The sequence below is a fragment of the Phoxinus phoxinus genome (genome assembly GCF_949152265.1).
Source record: "Phoxinus phoxinus genome assembly, chromosome: 7".
Taxonomy (NCBI): domain Eukaryota; kingdom Metazoa; phylum Chordata; class Actinopteri; order Cypriniformes; family Leuciscidae; genus Phoxinus; species Phoxinus phoxinus.
The window spans coordinates 28,360,111-28,373,412 of record NC_136882.1 but is presented as its reverse complement, the minus strand read 5'-3'; the positions used below and the strand labels follow the sequence as shown (position 1 = coordinate 28,373,412).

Sequence of the window (13,302 nt, the reverse complement as noted above, 5' to 3'; positions counted from 1 at the left end):
GAATCATTCTAATACGCTCAATAAACATTTGTGATTATTATCAAATGGTTGTGCTGCTTAATACTTTTGTAAAAACAGATAAAAAAATGTCATGATTCTTTGATGAATAGAAAGCTTAAAAAAAGAATTTTGATCTGAAATATACAACTTTTGTAAAACTATAAATGTCTTTACGGTCACTTTTGACCAATTCAATGCATCCTTGGTGAACGAAAGAAGGCTATTAATAAAAAACTTTTGAACGGTAGAGTAAGTTGAAATTGTTTTCTGTGGTAAACAATGCCATAAATGAGATCAAGCTCAACCTGTACTGAACCGAAAATATTCCTTTAAAACGCCACAATATCCAAGCTACCACTATCAACATTTTTATAAGTTTTATAAGTCTAAGCCATTCTTACTGGCGTGTCTAGCTGATCTGTTCTCACCTGTTGTGTTGTGTTGAGCGCTCCCTGTCTGGAGGTGAGCTCTGCTGGGATTGGTAGGCTCCACGCCTCCTCAATACTAGGGAGCATTTTACTTTTACTTGGTAAACTACCTTGCTGAAGATTACACAACTGAGCCTAGAAAAAGATTGCGCAGAAAACATGTTCAATGTTGGATTCGGCTAAGCTCGAGTCAATGCAATGGTGGTATGCATCAAATCACAGATGAAAATGACACTCATATCATTCTCAGTGTATAGTATGTCAGACACGGGGACGTGATTCAAATCAAATAAGGAACTTAAAAAAACGAACAATGTACACAATCTGTTTCCAAAAAGAAAATAGTAACAATGACAGGCACATTAAAATGAAACGTGTACACTTCCTCTCCTGATAATGTCACGTGCGAGCACTCTCTCTACCTGGAGGCATTTAATGCGAGCGGTTAAAGCTGGGATGTTACTGCAGGACTTGCTGCATGTGGCATTGATGTAGCACTTTATGGCATCCTGCGGCTGGTTGCAGGACTCGTACAGCGTGCCCAGGTCCATCCAGGCGGCCGCATGGCTGTGGTCCAGCTGCACTGCACAGATGTATGCCTGCAGTGCGTCCATCGGCTGGTTCTGCTGCTGGTACAACACACTGCAGCACAGCAGAGAGGAGGGGTCAAAGAGGAAAAGCAAAACAAACAGCCGGTTCCTAACTAGCTGCCACATACATGATAATGAGCAAAAGATAATATCTCTCTCATGAGCTTTTGCAGCATTAACCTATTAAACAATGTTCATTAAGCGCTTACCCAATTGAGCACCATGTATCTGCACTGGCCTCAGACTTATCAATAGACTGTCGGTAAGATATGAAGGCATCTTGGACCTTACCAATACTTGAGTAGCACCTGCATTACAACCATAAACAAACAAATTCTGACACTTTATAGCACATTAGGTGTAGAGCATACATTTTAAATAATAACTTCGGTTTCTTTATTTGACAGACACGTATATCAAAAGAAAATTACATTGGTTTTGAGATATACATTTAATCGGTTTGAGCAACAGAAACTAAAAGGAACTTGTAGTTTTATTAAATAGTTTGGGGATTACTTCAGGACACAAGCAAAAAAGTTTGGTCAAACAACAAATAACTAATATTCCGATTAATGCATTGTTATAAAACATAATAAAAATATACACGAACACACATGCACAAAAAAAACAATTTAAAGAATGACACTGATATGTGTTCATTTAAATCAGACATAACACTACTACAAGAGGTTAAAAAAAAAAGCCTACCTGCCCAGGAAGTACCAAGTCTGTCCCGAACTGGGGTCTGCTTCTAGGGACTTCTGCAGACACTGAATAGCATAGCTGTTTTTGTTGGCTTTATCTCCCAACTGTTCGACTGTGTGATGCATCCAGCCTGAGGGAGCGATGGGAAACATGAGAATTAAATAAAAAACTGCATTCTCAACAAAACAACTGGAACACCATCAATAACCAAACACTCTCTTCCCCAACACTAAGCCACGGTGTGGGCTGTGGAGGCTGTTACGCTGGCGCTTATAAAGGAGCAAATGGTTTGTGCTTGTTGTATTCAGGGTAGGGTGGGGAGATGAGGTTGAGCTGGTGGAATTGGCGGCTGGGGGGGTTCTACTACAACCAGCAGCTTCAAAAGGTCCCAGCAGATATGGCTCTGTCCAAACAGCCCCTCTCCTCTCAATTCCCACCCAGCCAGAGGTTGTTAAGGAGAACGAGACAGTGTGCAGACAAAGAACTTCCCCCATGTGGCCTGGCTTCTCCAAGGCACTGATCCCAGCCGAGCTCTTAACACCTGTGGCAAGCGCCTGCACCCGGGACCCGTTACTACAGCAACCAGACCATTGCCGACAATTGCAGGGGCAACGTGGCAATGGTTTTATGGCAGCTGGGTTTGTTTTTTTGCCTTCTTTTTGTACTGATAAAAGAAAGAAGCTTGGAGTGACGAGAAGCTCGTGTTTAAGGATTCACAACTCGCCACTGCACCAATTATTCAAATTATTATTCCATTACTTATTTAAGCTTTCTACCCAAAGCACCTTACAGACAGGCACATTCTGGAGTGCTTTACTGCTCATTGGTGCCAGTTTCCAGTTTTCGGAATGGCCTTAGCTCAGATTTCTAACCATACAAGAGCATCCCAAAAGCAATTTGTGCATTTAACATTAGCACTTGCATCTGGCAAATTTGCACGCCCTGGAGAACTGGGACACATTTGAGAAAACCTGGATAGTACATTTGGGGATGGTGTTGTTGAGAACGCCACAAACATCTTTTGGGGAGACAGCATGATGCAATACCTTAGTGTGGATTGTCTGAACACAAATGTATTATGTACGATTATCTAAACTGAAAGGTTATTAAAAAACCTGACATATTCGAACTACGGTTTTACAATTATTTCAAAATATGCCACATTACACATCTTTGACATCCCCCACCCTCTTGCATACTACTTTTTCTTACACTTTTGACAAATTGTGTTTAACATTACTAACAAGAATTGTTTTTACCATTTCAGGACATCTTTATTTTTCACATTCAAATCCAGATTTTGTATACAAATTATGTGCAGAATGTGTGCAATTTCATTCTTTGACTAGACTGAACATCACAGCAAACATATAAACACATTTTGACAAATGAAAATGTCAGCAGTTTGTGATTACTGAATAGGGATTTTTTAAAATAACTTTATAAACACTGCACTCTAGAGTAATTTCCAGTTGATGAAATATTTAACAGCAAAGCATAACTAATATTATATAATAAATATTTGATGACAGAAATAATGGCTTTTCCATGTCTTTATTATTTTATTATCTTACATAACTATTCCAGGCATGACAATCTCAAATTCCCTAATATTCACAGGTAGGCTAGTCCATTACTGTGTGGGAACCCTGTAAAGCAGGAAGCAAGTAAAGCACTAACCTAATTGTTGGAGCGTAGTTGCCTTCACCTGTGCAGGGAGATTCTCTGTTTGTAACAGACTCTCGTAAGCTTCCTTTGCGATGCGGTATTTCTTCTGCAGACAAACAGAGAGAGGAGATGTTTTAGTAGACAAAAAGGGTCAGCGCTTTTATGGCCACTCTGGTCGAACACAAAGGGCCTCGTCAGACTGACCACAATGTATGGTCTCAGGAAGAGATGAAACACACTGGACACTGACCAGGCCAGACACAGAAGACGACAGACAAACACACAGACAGATGAGGGGGAGGGTCAGTCCAGGCCAGACTAGACTTAACAAGTCTGACAAACACAGACATGCTCTGTATCAGTGTAACTTGAGAAGCCCTCTCAGAATTAGTGTTTGTTTTTCTTAGCGACCTTGACACAGATCTTAGTTGGAGCTGATGGCTGACCACCATAGCTGACCGACATGAGCAACCCGACTCCAAACACACATGGGTCTAACAACATGAAAGCAATCCCATCTGTGGTGGACAATAAAAATCAACCCATTGTAAAACATAGGTGTTGGTTGGCTGGTTAGTGTAGCAGTCATTGCTTATAGCAAAGTTTTAAAATCAGTATGAGATTAAATTGAATATAAGACCAGGTGGATAAGAACTATCCCGGATAGAAAGGACTAACTGAGTGACAAGAGTCCATCACTCATAACAGAGACCAATAATTTGAAGCAAAAATGGGAGGGCAGTGTGGGGACTGGTTGCCTGTACACACAAACCAACAAGGATGCACTCTAAAAGCAAATCCATCAATCACGAGTGTTTGCAGGAGCACTAAACTGTAAGCAAAAGAAAACCCCAGATCCTACAACACTGTCCTGTCACCTCTATGGCCTGCTTCCTTTACAAGCAGTTATCTACAACGCATATAGACCACAACAGCGGGGTGCTGGAAGTTTTAAAAATCATATTTAATTGTCAAATTCCAAGTGAAGTAGAAGTCACAAGGTTTACAAAAAAAAACAGAGAAGCCGATTTTAGAATAAAAAAGTAATACCGGCAAGTAGGACTGTGGTGAGTTTGTAATGTTATGAAGTGTTTTCTGAAACAAACTAGCAAATTCTGATTTGGTGTTTCAAATTTGTATTAAAAACATGAAGATACCCTTGGGGATTAAATTATTACAATACATAAGTGGTTTTCAACCCTGGGGCTGTGGATTACCTAAAATATATTAAATTAATAAAAATACTTTTATTAATAAGGGCTGGGATAATCACTTTATTTCAATATTGTTTGTATTGAAGAACATAAGAGTATTTAAACATCATCGAATTTAAACAAAATAGAATTGTGTTTAATTTAATGCATCAATACACCGTTTTTGTTAATAATAATAAAAAAAGTTAATATAATTGTAATGATTTAAAAAAAAAATTGTCATCTAAATACTTGATGCCACAGATTGAAACCTCTGCCTATCCCTAATAGCCTTGCCATAATTTACTTCAAATTAAAAATGGCATCTCCTCTGACTAAAGTCTATGGATGGGAAATTACTTCAGAAACCAAGGTCTCAGTCAGAGCAAAGTCACTACTGCAGTCTTTATCATACAGGACACAGAACATTATAGCCCCAAACATGAGTATCAGTGAAACACTGCAACTTATGATAAAACGTTACAAAAAGGGGAACACTCACCTGAATTTCATATACATGAGCGATGTGGAACTGAACTGTGGAGACAAAAAGAGGAAGTGATCAATACTGGAAATCCTTTTTTGATGGAAACAGTGCATCCAAATCTGATATGAGGTCAAAAATAAAACCAGCGTTCTTTGTCTTCACTGTTTCAGCTTGAGCGTTAATAAGCTTATGGGTGTACAGACACCGGGAAGGAAGAATATTAGCTTGCCCTTTGTGCACTTCAAGCATGTCATTACTGCCCGTATGCAAGGCAACACACGGCTGAATTTAGTCATGCAGTTTCCCTGGCAACTGGAGTCTCAGGCAGGATGGAGATGGTGAGAGGAAAAATCTAATTGAGGAAAGACTCGGCAAAGACGTGCCAACCTTTTTCCTTTGAAATCCTCCATCAATGCGACAACACTGTCTTTACTGCTAAAAAATCCCTCATGCATAATGTGACGATGCAATTAGCAAATAAAATGATACTAAAAATGAACATGCTTAGAAGAGTACTTACTTTCAGCTTTGGACAAAGTGCAGGGTGTGGAGTCAATCAATGCCAGCTGAAAATGCTGCAAGACAAGGTGAAGTTTGATTAGACTGGATATAGTTAGTAACACTTATAGATATTGGGTAATTTTACAGTCTGAATTGTCCTTCTGTTAGATATACCCATATGATTTTTTTTTTACATCCAAAAACAATACCAACATAATCCATCCCATAAAGAATAAAAAGAAATAGGCTACAATGAAAGTGCTGTTTCTTCTGCAAACGAGTCCAAAAATAAGTTTGCTACCTCTAATAGTATGGAAAGAGCCGTATGGGAATAACAACACAAACCTCCATTGTTATAATGCCATCAAAAACAGATTTGACTAAATTCAGCTACATCATAATAAAATGTAATTATGAAAGAAAGACAAAGTCAGGACAAGCATCGATCACCGTTTTCCCAAAACAACCTCAATCACAATTCCATCCATCAAACTATCCCATGACTCCACATCTAGTGAGACAATGATCATTGGATATTTGGATGTTGGCCATAAACTTATAAACCCCAGCTGTTTTAAATAACTGCAGTTTTTTTTTTTTTACTATTAAGAAACTGCCTCAGTACTGTATTCACCAGCTGCCAAGGTTCATTTCATTCTATGGGTGAATCTTACAAAACCGGTTACTATTACCAGCTTTTCTTCAGTACCGGTAGTACTACGCATCGGGTCAATCCAGAACACGCAAATAGGTGACTTTTCAAAAGCTCCTGTGCGTATTTGTGCGAGCGCTCTGTGAAGTGCATTAACGGTTTTAGCATCATGTAGCCAATCACAAACGGGTTTGAGCGTGAGAATGCAACGGCCAATCAAAGGAGTTTAAGTTAGTCAGAATCCATTCAAAATACCACAGTTTGTGTGTGAGTGAGTTCTGCATGCTCACACAACCAAGTATAAACAAGACATTTAAAGGGTACCTAAACCCCTGGTCAGAGCCTAACTCCACCCACTGGCAATGGAGCACGTGCTAGAGGCGTGGTTAGTGAGCCGTTGGCAGAGCCATCATACGTCACACGGCACCACAACTTCCACTAGGAAAATTCAACTGCAGTAGCCACCGTTCAACCTGAAGAGGGCAGCACTCAGACGTTTTTACACCATATATTGTAGAATTAAAACACTTTCTTTATACCCAAATGTCAAAACATTTACTCGAATCAATGAACAGCACTAATAAAGCCACAGTCTTACAGATCATTAACTTAAAAAAAAAAGTTGTTTCAGGGTTTAGTTACCCTTTAAAAATAATCATTGTACAGTATAGACAGTTATTTTATTTTACGGGAGTTGCTAATTCAGCTTGCTTGGTTTCGGATTGACAACCATATTAAACCGCAGGACTAGATCTGTGTATTAAGTCTCACAGTGTAAGTGATATAGACCTGCCAAGTCCCGTTACCTGGCTGTAATGCACTTCATTGTTTTTTATTTGATCTTTTTAATGCAATGGTCATTTAATAGAGATTTCAATATATTATTTCCTTATACTTTTAATAGCATTAATAATTAACAAATTAAATTTTTTAATAGCAATAAAAATATTTAAATATTTAAAAAAAAAAAAAGTTACAATAGTTTTTGCTTTGGTATATATGAAGACTTCAGCTGCTAAATCCTCTAAGTCCATCTAACTTTTTGATTTGAAATTAGCATTTCTTTTTCAGGCTCCTATGTTTAGGTTCAGTAATTTCACTTTAAAGGTTATTAATCAGTTATTAAAATACCTTATTTTCAGAAATGTCACTTTTCCACTAGTGACATTGTCTTGTTTATGTGTGCTTTTTTTGCAAATAGCTTTAGATCTGTTCTCTAATGTAGGTTATGGCCGTTTCTGTCAGAGTTACAGCAGCACACGCTGTTGTGTTTAGATGCTACTCACAAAATCATGTCATTGCCATTGTAACGCTTTTCTTTAGCACCTTAAAAAGGGCAGAAATATGAGGTTGATGACGTTTCCTTTTGACAGTGAATGAAACTACCACAGGCTCATCCATTTTATCATACTCTATATATTATCATATATCTTTAGTTGAAAAATCTCTTTAAACAGACTTGCAGCCAGGCAATTGAAAGTGAGCTCATATAAACACCATTATTCCTCTAAAAATCATGATTGGATTTGAGTCTTCTGATTGGTACTGTGAACTTGGAGACTTTTGCTGGCAAAGGGAAGTGGTGTTTAGAGGTTTCTGCCAACGAACCAGTATTTCTGAATGGGCTGAGGCTGGGATTTAGGGAACAAAAAACAAACAATACTTGTACAGCATTTAATCATTTTAGTTAATTATTTTAACATTTATGAATGCATTTAGATGAAAATGTACATCTATTAACATTAGTTAATGCATGGTGACTTTTTATTAACAAACATTAAAATTGAATAAGTGCTGTAAAAAATGTATTGCTCATTGTTAGTTAATGTTAATGCATTAACTAATGTTAACAAATGAGACCTTATTGTGAAGCGATACCATAATTTTATGTATACAATTATAATTGTACTGTTTTTAATTTATGCTTATTTGCCTTTTTATATTACACTATTTTTACAGTATTATAGAAAAAAGAAAAACGCATGATGCATTACAGTAACGAGAAAGTGGGGGAAAGGGTTGCCATTATTATACTGCTATTATTGTGTAGGTCTACTCATACATAGCTACCAAATTATTCTGACTCAAGAGAGGAAACAGCAAGGTCAGGAGGATGTGATCTTTAGCCAGAGACAGCTACTGCTGTATATTAAGATGGGCAGAGGGCATAGAGAAACACTCTGGGGCTGGCAGCTGCTCAGGTTACCAAGAAACCAGCCCAAAAGCACAGCCTCTGCTTATTAAATAAAGCACTGAAACCTGTCCTAGCAAAGAGGAACCAAGAGGAAACCATCTACCTCACAAGTGAGGAAAGTGGCCATGCAATACAAATAGTCCCAAGTCCAGCGTAGAGACCTCAAAGACAGATTACAAAAGGACTTAAGACTTCCAACACTCCACATTTACAGCCTGCCTGTCCAGTATAAAACAATCACTGGAGTCAAATTAACAGACAATAATCAGAGACACCAAATTGATATTTTAGAATAATAGAAAGATAAAATAGTGCAACCAAGAGATGAATTACCATTCAAAGTAAAGCACTTACATGCCAACGAATCATCACTGCTGTCAGTCGAAACAAGGATATCATACAAACACACACCTATCTGCTTCATACAGACATCCTCCAGCAATCAAAAACACGGATTACTGACCATAGCAAGCCCTTTGTGCTGAGCTGGTCTCCACTGACCAACTGCTTCCTACACGTTTGCTCTCTCTCTCTCTCTCTATGGCTCTCGACTGGCAAGTAGATAATGCAGCAGGATTACCAGTGTGTCTCTCTCTAATACTGATTACTATTCAAGAGAGCAGCGGCAGCAGCTGAGAGATGACACGCTGCTCTCTTCTGCCGTAAGGTTTCGCTCTCTGCAGGAAATCGGGACAGAGGGACAGGAGTGAATAGGGAAAAAACAAGATGAAAAGACAGAAGAGGAGGCAGACTGTTCAGTGCATCACATCAGCAGGCATTAAAACAGTTCTATGGAACCAACATGCTTTCAGGACAAGTCCTTTATATTAAAAAATCCATTCAAAGCATCTTAACACGGTTAATGTCGAGAAACAGTGAAATGACAGCAACCCATGCTGCAGCAGCCTATGTCTAAACAGACAATATAAAAATAATTGATTAATAACAAACAATTGTAAAAAAAAGTCTGTTGTTAGTAAGATTTTTTTTAAAGAAAATCTCTTAATTTAGCAATGGATGCATTAAATGACCGTAAATACATTGATAATGTTACAAAAGACTGTTGCCGTTCTTTTAGACTTTATAGTCATCAAAAATGTGTCACTGTTTCCATCAAAATATTAAGCAACAAAAATGATTTTAACATTGATAATACCAAGAAATTATTCTTGAGCACCCAAAAAAATCAGCATATTAGAATGATTCCTGATGGATCATGTGACACTGAAGACAGGAGTAATGATGGAAGAAGAAAAAAAATTTACATAAAAAAAGAATATTAACAGGTATTTTAAGTTATTACATAATATTTTTTACTATATTTCTTATCAAATAAATGCAGAGGACATCTTTTTTTTTTTTTTTTTTTATCCTTACAGACACAAATTTTTCCCACACCAAACCCCTTTAAAAGGATACAAGTAAAGCTCCAATTAACTGGAATTGTGAAAGATTTAAACTAATTTTAACTAAACAGATTTTTAGGCTGGTAGTTAGTGAGCATACTTGATCTACTTGAATTATCAAATCATCAAAAAGATGATTGGCTCTTTTAACTTCAAGGTGGAAATTCTTACAGCATTCAAACAGATCCTCTCCATTATGCAGAACCTGCATTAAGACACCTTCAGCCATGATGATTGAAGGAGTTCAGGAAGAAATAACACTAGGGATATTCAAGTATAGAAATTTGAGCAGATCACCACATTTATGCTACAGCCGATAAACTATTTTAGTTATGGCCAATATAAAGTTTAAGCTTTTGTAATAAGTAAATAAGCCTAATATAATTTGCATCTAATATTATCTAATATTGAAACAACAGACAAAAACACAGGTATACTACACAGGTGTATATACCTACATGCAACTATGAGGATGTAAAAAAAAATTTAAATTATGTCCAATGCATTGCATTCCACACGTTCAGACTCAGCAGTTCAATCTAAGAACCTCTCAGGAAGAGACTGCCTGACTGACAAGTAAAAACCACAATCACAGTCGATTTTGTGCAATGTTTACAGTTATGTCTGATAGAAGATTCAATGTCATAAACCTCATGAACTTGACAAATCAGTCAGCCCACAATAAAACATCTCAGATAGCCTTCATTCTCCATTTCTAATAGCACTGAAGGCTCAAGAGTTCTTGCTGGTGCCCTTAAAGGAACACACCACCGTTTTTTGAAATGGGGGTTATTCACCATCTGGGCAAACGCATTTTTGTCTCAGTGCATGCATCTTCTTAGTCTGGTAGCGCTGCCGCTAGCTTAGCATAATGAATGGAATCCTTTGTTGCCGGATAGCATTTCGTGAGTAAAAGTGATGCATTTTCAAGGTACACATTTTACATTCATTTCAATTCTTGCTTTCCCTGGGAATCGAACCCATGACCTTGGCATTGCAAGCGCAGAAGGACAGCAGGTTTTCAAGCTCATGATGTTTATTTACATTTAAATACACATAAGCACCAGTAAAGCAATACATTTTGAGTTTTTTAAAATTACCATGTTTGCTGTAACTGTAGCTATAACTTTTCAAACTCAACACAATCCAAAGGCAAAGATACTTGGTATGTTGACGGAAGTTGGGGGATTTCAGGTGTTCTTATCTCTGCGCTCAAGTAGCAGTGCTACGCCTGTGCTTTACCCCAATATAGTCCGGCAACAAAGGATTCCATTCATTATGCTAAGCTAGCAGCAGCACTGACAGACTAAGACAATGTATGCACCGAGACAAAAATGTGTTTGCCCACCGGAGACAGTGAATAACCCCCATTTCAAAAAATGGCATGTTCCTTTAAGACCATGTTTTTTTTTAAAATATGGGATGAGTAGAGGTTGGGAAAAGGGGAAACATTTTTGAAAAGAAGAGGAAGTCAATAAGCTCAAAAATCAAATCCTCTGCACAGAGGTTGTCTTCCGTTTAGCCCAGATGGCTACTCAGCATGCACACACAAAGGGAAAGGAGGAAGAAGAAAAAAAAGAAAAGAAAAAAAAGTTAAATTCACACTCTGCACAGCCCTCGGTGGTGTCAATAAAAGGAGAGAGATTCATAAAATAACAAAATGTTTAAAAAAAGCAATAACACACAAATAAGTAAAAAGACTATGCCAGTGTATTTACAGTTTAGACTGTGAAGCTGAACAAAATCACATAACGTAGGTAAAGACTCACTGGTGACTCTGTGACCTACAAAATAGTTCTAGTCTGCCAAAAACAGCCATTACACACTGTAATCCCTGACCAGAGTAGAAGCCAAGACACTGGAAGAGCTAATTATAAGCCTGCTAATCAATCTATTACAAGCAAAAAACAATAAATGTATACATTTCTACAATATAAAAACGTACAGATACATGTTGCATGAATATTAAGGAAATGCTCCAGGTTCAACACATTAAACACTATTTAATAGCATTTGTGGCATGTTAACAATTACAAGGAAATTAGAAAAATTTGCGAGCTGCCCCCTAATAGTTAACTAATTGTCAGTCGACTAGAAGAGGCCTAATCGACCAAATTTTTTATTAGTTGGTTAGTCGAGAGAAGAAAAAAGAAGAAAAAAAGAAAAAAATCATGACGAGGTCACGCAGTCCGTGAGGGATAGATCGACTTGCACTCAACTTAAAATACCAATCATTTTGGTCTTACATCTAGAGTAGCCTAATACGTCATTCGAATCTTACTAATTTTATTTGTGTGCACTCACAATAACTAAACATTGTGCTTTTGTAAAACAAAGAAAACAATCAGGATGCGCTTTCTGCAGGCTCGGTCTCCGCAATCCTGAGCAGGTCAAAAAATAACCGAAATTTAGCATGAACTTTCCTCACAGACAAGAGAAATACATCTATCGAAAGCTTGAAATGTGTATTTTTAAATTAACCAATTCAAAGGGAAAACAAATATTCTCAGATTATGCTATGAAACGTGTATATAGGTGCGTGCAGTATTCTGCGGAGATGACTAGTCAGCATCGCCTACTTCATCACAGCAGCCGAAAACACTAGTTTATCAATAAATTATTAAAATGTTCAGACAGTCTCCTTGCTGTTTTTTCACAACACATAATCATTACTTTTGCAGATGCACTGTGGCAAACTTTATGTGTGCACTGATTAGCCTATGTATAGGCAATTAAAGGCTCTTAATCATGATTTGGCTTATTAACATACATGTGCGATTAGTCAACTAATCCCTTAAATAAACGACTAATAGTCAACAAGAAAAATCTTTAGTTGAGGGCAGCCCTACTCCGCTCAAATAACGCACAGACATGACATTTCTAATACACTCTGCTCACATGCTGATAATAATAGCTTTGTAGAACATCATTATTTGGATAATTGGTCAAAATCTGATTCTGTTGCAAACAACTGAATAAAGAAAAATACATTGATATTTAATAATATATTTTCTATCCAATGTGTGTTACTTTCGATAAAAGTGTGGTTACTTTAATTTATTAAAAAAAATTCATTTCATTAAAATGATTTAATTTAATTTTAAAGTCTAATATGAATACAATTATACAACAACAAAAAAAGCTAATTTAAAATAATAAATAAATAATTTTTAAAAAGCATTTTAACTTTCGGTTTTCAGCTAAGAGCATCAAGAATTTTCATTTCGGTCCATCCCTAATAACTAATTAAATAAATGCATTATATCAATAGCCACAATAATAATGCAATACAATAATATAATAAAAGTTAATAGAATTATTATTACTAATAATAACAAAATATTATTTTCATTTTACAGAACAACAGTAAAATTACAATACTAACATTTTTGGTTGTTTTTAAACGTTGAATCATTGAGCTTTTATTTTGACGGAAAACCGTAGGGAAACCTTATAGCTTCTCTTTGTTGACAACAAC

The 13,302-nt window shown here is 36.9% G+C and overlaps 1 protein-coding gene across 2 annotated transcripts in view; it reads right to left on the bottom strand.

The window, feature by feature from the left end:
• The window catches only part of kdm6a (lysine (K)-specific demethylase 6A), a 52,324-nt gene that overhangs the window by 16,081 nt on the left and 22,941 nt on the right, over nt 1-13,302 (bottom strand). For both annotated transcript variants that reach the window (XM_079617705.1, XM_079617706.1), the window contains 7 exons: nt 5,592-5,646; nt 5,087-5,121; nt 3,404-3,497; nt 1,727-1,853; nt 1,228-1,326; nt 851-1,070; nt 429-563 (listed from right to left, as the gene is read on the bottom strand). In XM_079617705.1, coding sequence (XP_079473831.1) covers nt 429-563; nt 851-1,070; nt 1,228-1,326; nt 1,727-1,853; nt 3,404-3,497; nt 5,087-5,121; nt 5,592-5,646 — 765 coding nt within the window. The remainder of the gene's footprint in view (nt 1-428; nt 564-850; nt 1,071-1,227; nt 1,327-1,726; nt 1,854-3,403; nt 3,498-5,086; nt 5,122-5,591; nt 5,647-13,302) is intronic.